The sequence below is a fragment of the Heterocephalus glaber genome, unplaced genomic scaffold (assembly GCF_053883595.1).
Source record: "Heterocephalus glaber isolate CG9 unplaced genomic scaffold, H.glaber_assembly_v1.0 deba00001442, whole genome shotgun sequence".
Lineage (NCBI taxonomy): Eukaryota > Metazoa > Chordata > Mammalia > Rodentia > Bathyergidae > Heterocephalus > Heterocephalus glaber.
This window is the reverse complement of record NW_028258296.1, coordinates 4,866,179-4,874,770: the sequence shown is the minus strand read 5'-3', so window position 1 is coordinate 4,874,770 and position 8,592 is coordinate 4,866,179. Positions and strand designations below refer to the sequence as shown.

At 37.2% G+C, this 8,592-nt stretch overlaps 1 protein-coding gene and 1 long non-coding RNA gene across 19 annotated transcripts in view; one reads left to right on the top strand and one right to left on the bottom strand.

Annotated features, from left to right (window-relative positions):
* The first annotated feature begins 51 nt into the window (after positions 1–51).
* On the top strand, positions 52–2,343 carry LOC147827576 (uncharacterized). Its single transcript, XR_015451910.1, has 2 exons — positions 52–167; positions 508–2,343. It is a non-coding gene; the product is annotated as an uncharacterized LOC147827576 (long non-coding RNA).
* Positions 2,344–6,484: 4,141 nt separating this feature from the next.
* The window catches only part of Sgip1 (SH3GL interacting endocytic adaptor 1), a 195,436-nt gene continuing 193,328 nt past the window's right edge, over positions 6,485–8,592 (bottom strand). For all 18 annotated transcript variants that reach the window (XM_087212873.1, XM_013070980.3, XM_087212865.1 and 15 more), the window contains one exon: positions 6,485–8,494. In XM_087212873.1, the coding sequence (XP_087068999.1) occupies positions 8,472–8,494 (23 nt within the window). In that variant the 3' untranslated portion in view covers positions 6,485–8,471. The remainder of the gene's footprint in view (positions 8,495–8,592) is intronic.

Genomic DNA, 8,592 nt, shown 5'->3' with positions numbered 1-8,592 from the left:
TTCCGTGGCGGCTGGGACGGGGCCGCGGGCGCCCTGCGTGGCTCACGGCCTCCTCTGAAGCTGCCTTCTCGGGCCCAGGGGCCTCGTCCTTCCCCCAACCACAAGCAAAGCCAACCTAGCGACCCCACCGCACCTCGGCCGGATCAGGCACGGGAGGAGGAGAGAAGGTGACCTCTGGGCCCCAGCCCTGAGCAGGACCCTTGCAGGCCGCTGCAGGTCTCAGTCAGCACAGGGCCGGCTGCAGAGTTAGGACAGACTTGGAAGGAGGGCAGTCAAGTTTTCTGGTCCATCCCAGTCGCCTTTCACAGAAAGGTAACCCGGGAAAGGGCTGTTTATTGCATATCTCCCTAGAAGTAGCTGGAGCTGCCGAGAAACTGATTAAATGCTATCTTATTGAATGGGCTAATGATGCAGTGGTTTGGGGATCACGTTCTTCAATCTTTTCAAAGTTTTGGGCATTGCAGTATATTTGCATTTTATTTTTATCAGTATTAATTTTATCCGTAGGTTTGTGGCACAGAACGGTTGCAGCCATCGTGGGGATCTGGCCCGTACGCATGTCTCATCTTACTTCTTTTTAGGTTCCCTTCCCTTCTCGCAACTCTCGGACGCTCACATCTGCAAAAGCCCTTTCTCCCTACTTCCTGCTAGCTGCCTTGGCCTTTATCTATACTTCGGGTCTCTCGATTAAGAGAAGGCATGTGATATTTAAGGTTTCATTTTTTGGAAGATAAAGAAGTGGAGAATCATCGGGTAACACGCTCCCTGGAGCCGACAGCTAGTTCTGGAGCGGGGATTTGTCCCACCCGGAAGTCCTTGGCCTTTGCCAGACCTTTCAGTTGCCCTCCCCACCCCAAATATGCAACGACATTTCCCGGAAACGCAGGCAAAAGTTTTAAGAGGTTGGCAATAAAAGAGTTTCACAACTCGATTTATTTCCATACTTTTAAATTTATTTTTCCAGAAAAAAAGTCACATTTCAATAACAACTTACTCACTGTAGAATTCAACTTGATTCAAAATGTGGACTCTATTTGAAGAATTGTGTCATGATAAAGACTTGCATATTCAAGATTTTGTGAAATGGATGATTGGGAAATCATGAAGGAAGAAACTTTTATAAAAATCATCATTTACAAAAAAGTGATATCCACACTTTTCCTAACTTATAAGGCAAGTAACGTTAAGATGGTCTTAAGATTATCTTCCCCAAGCTGATGCTCCACATCTGTGTCCTCACCCGCAGGAGGACAAGCTGCTACTGCTGGTTATCTGAGTGCTGCATAGACAGTGGAGCCCCTCCCGGGCTGAGCAGTAATGGCTATCAGAAAACTGGACTGAACTGAGCGTGTAGGAATAAAACACGAGGCAGCAACCGTCTGGTTAAATTTAAGATGCATCACGAGTATTGTAATCCACAATACCTTTCATAACTATTTTATGCAGGAGGTATTTTGTGAAGTTATGTACTCAGCACAAGATTACAAAGGAATTCAGTGTACTTTTGCTTCACAGGATTGAGAACCCTAAGACTGCCACCAAATCAAAGTTCACACGGGCATGACAGTATTTTCTTTTGTTGGTTGCATTTCATTATCTTTAGAAATTTCTCTGAGATTCCTTTCCTAGTTTCTTATTGTTAAAATACAAGTTTTTTTCTTTTAAATCAGTGGCTTACATTGCCATTTTATAGCAATGAAAGTTAAAAATTCACCATTCCATTGACACATATTTTCCTATGAATGTGAAAAATAAAATTCTTTTAGATTAAAATGCAATGATGTTCAGACAGCTTAAAAAGTCAGCCCTGTAAACGACTGCTTGGCTTGTAGTAAAGCTCTGCTCTCAGAGAAGACTAAGTTTTCATCATCCGAACTCTCTGTTTTTTCAGGAAAAATTATTCAGCAGCAATTGTCCAATTCCCTTTTTTTGTTTGTTTGTTGTTGTTGTTGTTTTGGGCTGAGAGAAAGGGGTGTGGGAGGGAGAGAGAGGGAGGGGAAGAGAGGGTCAGCAGGGAAGGGAAGGAGGAGCGGAGGAGGAAGTGAAGTGGGGGAGGGAGGGGAGAAGCAGACAGGAGCAGCTCAGCGACAAAGCCAGAGCTCCGGGCTGACCTGCAAAATCAGCACCATGGTGACAACTGCCATCCCAGCAACGCCAGGGAAAGGAAAATATCTAGCTCCGGATATTGCGACCGAGACCCCTGTGACACTCATTTGGTGTACTATCTAAAATAGTTTAAAATGATGATATGTGAATAACACTATGCATTTTTTTTTTGCCGAAAAGTCAATAAAGTAATATAAAATGGAATGCGATGGAATTAACATTTGTATGATACACACATTCAGTGAAATATTTCGAAGTTATAGATGGCTTATGATCTATCAACTGAGTCACAAATTCTGAGTAGATATGCACTATATTTAGGGAAATGTAGAATGATTCAGCTTTACACTTTGCTATCTAATAATAATTTACCCAGGAGTTTTTTTTAAAGGAAGCGTGTCGATTTTATACAAAAGAGAAAAATTTTAAAATTAGCAAAGCAGAAAAGAACAGAAATGTGCATTAGAAGGGTGCAGTAGAGCTCTAATACCTACTGCGGATGAGCACATTGCCCCTAGCATCAGCGATCATGTTTTTCATACAAATTCTAAAACGAGCCTATGTAAAAATACTGTCAACATTCATCTGTCAGGATTCAGTTTCTTAAAACTTTTTAGTAAAATATTACCAAAGATCATTTACTAGTGTGAATTCCATACTGCCATGAATTTGAACATCTTTAACTAATAGGGGCATGGTGTGGTGGTCAGAGGTGCAGATGAGGTGTTAAAGATAATACTAAAAAACTGAAAGAATTTTTTGGGCATATTTTAGATGACAAAGTTAAATTCACTAAGAGGTACTAGTGAAAATAGCAACTGATGTGAAATGGCAGGAATTCCCTTAAAGTTAAAAAACATCCTGGAAGCATCTTTTCAAAGCATTCTTGATTCTATTATTTGATGTTCTTGAAGGAGGAAAAATTCCAAAGTGTTTTCAAGGGGTGCTTAGAAACAAAAAGTCTTCCTGATCCAATCAGATTCTCAAGTTGCATTAAAACATGAACATTTATTGTCAATGTCCCAGGAATGAGAAGGACTGCACAGTTCCGTTTGTTCTCAGGATTGCCATGAACATTTGCCCAAATTAGTAGACCTGAACAGGACTGGGAAGACATTGTGCTACTGCTGAATACAGCCCAATATACTCACTCTTTTTCTTTATAACATGAAGGGACTTTTAAAATATATTTACTTTTCATTGAAACATCTTTTCTTATAAGGTTGGAAATGCATTTAGAAGAAGTGATGCATTACTCTAAGGATAGAAAGAGGTAATCAGAAATACTATATATCAAAGGAAAAATAACTTTGAAAGTAGAGAATAAATTACGATACCCATGGTGAACCATCGGCCAAATGGAGGCTTTTGCTTGGAAGATTGCCCCAGTAGGATAGCAATCAGACATTAAACACAAAGGCCGATCAATCAGTCTCACCATAGTCAACTCAAAAAATACTAAAATGTGACATTCCATGAGGAAAGAGACTTAGATTTCCAGGCAATGTTTAAAATGCAGCCCTAGAATCCTGCAAAGGACAGAGCATCAGAGCAGTGACAGGAGAATGGTATTTTGTTGTTTATCTATTTGGAGACTTTAAGTACTTTACTTCTATCTCTTTTTCACCGTGGATGAAATTTAACATTAAAAGGCCAAAAAAGCAGGGAAAATACCATAAAACCTTCAGAGAGCAGAGCACACAGTGAGGGCTGGGAGTTGGAGCATCATAATAGGCCCTCCATTAGTGTCACATGGACTGGTTTGCTCATTTGAGAGTAATTTAATTTGAATCATTTCAGGGAAACCTATTAGAATTTAAAGCTATATTTAGAGCCCTCCTCAATTTTAATGTTATTTTAAAAATCCTGCTTTCCTTTCTTACAAAACTGCTGATCAGAAGAACATCAAGTGGCAAAATAATCCCATGTAGACTGAATGGGACTTTGTGCAAATGTGTGCTCTTTAGTAGACATCTGCATATTTTACTGTATCTGTCAACTTTAATCAATAAGCCCTGATTATTTTGAAAAAAAATGCAAAAGTGATGCTTCTAACTCTTGGAGTGAGGTCAGTAGGTGCCTGAAAAGTCAAAAGCCTGCAAAATGAATAAAGTCAACTCACAAGTTCCGGGTCTGGGTGTTCTTTTCCAGGAAAGGACTTTACTTGTGACAGTTTGTAACTTTTCTTCCTACTACTTCAAGACTTTTAAGACATCGAAAGGACAGGAATATGCAAATAAGAGAGCACATTTTAGGCTATTGTGGGAAGGAGACAGCATAACAACAACAACAAAAATACAGAAAGAATAGGGATTTTCCTAGGGAGGGAGAACACTTTTTTTTTTTTTTTCTTATAAGGTTGAAGGCAGTTCAGTAGACTGAATGAAAGTATAAAAATGATACTCAAATTAGGATGTAATGCTTCAAATCTGATACAATGTCAGAACTAAAAAAGACCTTAGAGATCTATAAGGGCAATGATTCTCAAATTCGGGGTGGTTATCAAAATCATATTCCCAAATCCCATCCCTAGAGACTAATTCAATAAAACTGATTGACACCCACTACATTTAGGCTCTGGGGACAGAGTAATGATTTGCTCTAAATCATTGTCTCTTATTTGAGAATACAAGTGGTCTGCACATCACACTTTGAGGACCACTGATTCTTTTCAACAGTTTTGTTATCAGAATTATTCTCATTTCAATGCCACATGCTGCCCTCCACCTTGGCATTCAAGTGGAGTATAGACAGTAAAATAGAGCTTTTCCCGGAATGGACAGAGCAAAACAGATCAGACACTTTTTCTTTCAAGTTAACTGGGCAACTGGAAAATTAGTCTCTCTGAACCTCAATGTCATAAGGGGTAAGTGGGAATTAAAAATAGTCCTTAGGCTCTCAGCATTTGGGAAATTTTATAAGCATTAAATGAGCTGGTATCTGTAGCAATTTGTACTTGGTAAACGCTCAGGTACATGGCCATGTCTACTGTGTATCAGCTGATTACTATGAGTATACATGTTTATTTATGAAGCCTTAAGAGGTGAGTTATCTGAGAAAAGGATAATCATGGAACTTGAGAGTTGGAAGACAATTTATAGCTCTTTTATGTGTTGTTATCATGTTTATATTAGACTTCTAAAGAAGCTCCTTCACTGCTTGGAGATGTTTTGCCTAACAGGATTCTATGCACAATTTTATTTTTAGAAAGTCCTATTACAGAAAGCTGGAAAACCACTAGAAGTCCCAGCCCTCGCTTTAAGGAGAGAAACCAGAAAAGTCAGTGACTTATGCGAGGTCACATGGTGGAATCAGGGGTAGAGCTAATGTAGTTCTGCTTCTTTGAAGAGAAGATTTAAAACTGGAAATATGTGTAATTATGGCTCAATTACTTTGCAGACTGAGTAAAAACATGTATATGAAAACAAAAATGAGTATCTGTAGTTTGTCTTCTGAGACATTCCTATATGTACATTCAATCAAAACCATTTGAAACGTGGTCATTCTTTCTTAAGAGGCAAAATATTCTCAAATGCTACACAGTGAATTTCCATGTTGGGTGCAGGTGCATAAAACAGATCTTTTTTAAAAAAAATTAAAAGTTTAATTCTTAGTAATTATAAATTCCAATTATGATAAAATGCAGGTCACTGATTATTTTTAAAAATTTCAAGAAAATATGGGCTTTATTCGAAGAGAAAAACATACTTTCCATGTTGCCAAAATAAAGTAGTATCATTTATACTTTCTATCTTCTAGAGCAGAGTTTTTAAAGTTGTAATTTGTAGGAAATAATGTTCTTGTTAATTGGAATTTCTTTCTACTTTAATCGCTAGTCCAGAGGGTCACCTGACTCTGGGCAGGCCCATTTTGATCCGGCATAGGTCAGATAAGGAACCTAAGTTGACAGGCCGTTGACAACTGAGACTCCGGCATGGACTAGGATACTTTTTCAAAACATAAACTCATATTCTACAGTACTGCAGGTATAGGCTTAGGAGCAGATTATAACCCACAAGATTAAAAAACAAAACAAAGCATCAAAGTCTAAATTCCCACTCTGAACTGCCCGATTTTCAGGAAGCACGACAGTCCCTTCTCTATTAAGGTCCTGGTTATCAAGTGTCAGTACTTTTTGAAATCACTGATTCCTATTCTATTTCATAAAGGCCAACTGTGGAATCCTAGGATTTCTTCATAGTTTCAAATTTAGTTCCTGGAAACATTTGAATAGTGTTAGAGATTATTGAAACCTGCTTTTAATGACATTTTTACAATATCAATCAAATTTTTTTGAAAAAAGTAAACCTTGTGTTTAATTACTAATTCATTTTAAATCTATATAAAATAAGATATGAAGAGAAAGACATGAGAACCATAATATTTACACATTTTTAATATGCTTTGTTAATACTCAATATGTTTTTCATGAACGGATTACTTAAAAACACATGTTTATAGTCATATGCTGGATAATTCTCAGTTTTCTGCTACTTACTCTTTATTGGTTTTTGTGTTCTAAATTTCCACAGGCTTCATAGGATGAAAAAAAAATTTTTTTTTTTTCCAATTTTCTATTTTGGTTTCAAAATCAAATACAATATCTTTACTTAAAATGAATATGTTAATTAGTTTGTTGAAAAAACTTCAGCATGAAAGTCCTGTTGGGAGCCCAATGAGAGTTTGAGTCCTAAGAATTCTGAGAAGGTAAGACCCATCTTTTTGCATATACTCTTGGTAGCCCTGACTAAAGAGTACAAATATTAATTTAAAAAGTTCCACTATAAACAACTGCCAGTCACAATCTTATTTTAAAAATAAGACTTAAAAAATTTAACTTGATCCCCAAATTTAAAGGAGCTAAAGATTCTTTGTCTCATTTGAGTGAATAGAAGATGAAATTTAGCAACAAATGATAAACATAACAGCTTAATTTTAGTTGTTTGGTAGTATAACCTAGGATGGGAATTGGTTATGTTTAAAACAAGCTCTGTGACTTAAAGGAAGACGAATGGGTTCAGATGGTAACGGGGGAAGGGTTTACAGCAGGGACAGGTGGAGCTGTTGTCTCTGTAACCCCGCATTGTGGGGCCAGGCAGAAGAATTGCAGTTCTTATTTTATTTTGCAACAGTAAAATGACTTGGATAACTCTTCTCTTCATTCCCCAAGAATGACAAGAGATTTGCATTTTATACAGTGAATCTTAATTATCCAACAGGAAATTTATTGCACAATAATGTGAATAGAATTTCAATTTTAAACCACATTTGTTCCTTCCTAATTGATATACATGTTGACAATTAAAATTCTCCTTCTGGATCAAAACAGGAAACTAAAAAGTATTTTTTCCCCTAAGATTCTCATTCTTGATGTTTTTATTTCTGTGGGTGAAGAGGAAGACTTGAGGTATCTTTGTCCCATGCAGGAGGGAGAGACCATCTGTTCAGAATAATTGTGCAAAACTTGTTAACCAGTTCAATTATGGAAAAACTCGGAAACTTAAAAATCACAATTTTGATTTTGGTCTGACTGGTTATTCAGCAATCTCCACATATGCTAAACTGTAGAGAGAGGGGGAAGTAGTTAAGACTTCAACATCTTCTTTACTCTTGATTATAATTTAATATACTTAAACTTTAAATATGAATTGCTTTCACTTTTTTACATAAGTTACAAAAATAAGAGGCCCTGTTTACACAGTTTGCATTTTTATGAAATTTGCAGTTTGAAAAAAAAGCTGTTTAAAAAGTGGTAATTAATGCTTCTCTGAATATGCTGTAACCTTAGAATTTTTTTTTCTGAAATAGTTTCTGAACTTAGCCCACTAAACATTCGAAGATAGAATTTTTCTTTAGCACTAGAGTAAAACATACTAAGGACTGAAGAAAAGCAGTTTTTTTCTTCCTGGTTCCATTTAAGCTTTTTTATATGTGGCACCCCCTTCTGACAGCTATCAACATTATATTTAAATTTTACGTATTGACAAAATGCAACGTACCTCTGGAAGCACTGTGCCGTTCTGACAGTACTACTATTAAATTTACATACCACGGTTTAAATTACATCTGTTTCAGGAATGGTAAAATGCTAAAACTCAAGTGTTTAACTGCCTTACTGGGATGAGTACAATTTACAAATACAATAATTACATTTTAAAACCATTAACAATGTTACACCTAAAAGTAAATACTGGAGGACTGCGGCATCACGCAGGTTCAAGGGCAGTGCGGCCTGTCAGGACTGCCCGTGGATCCCTCCCGGGTGCAGACCTGAGTTTGTTCTCATCAAACCAGAGTCAAAACCTGTTTCTCACACAGCAGCTCTGCCTTATATGACTCCTCCAAATCCTTGCAAAAAGATTTTATTAGTTATCTGCCAAGTACTTTCCTGCAAAAGAAACATATTAACAGGTTACCTGCTGGCTCAATAGGGTGATTATTGAGTGATTATTGATAAATGAGTAACATTTCTATTCCTCCCACCCT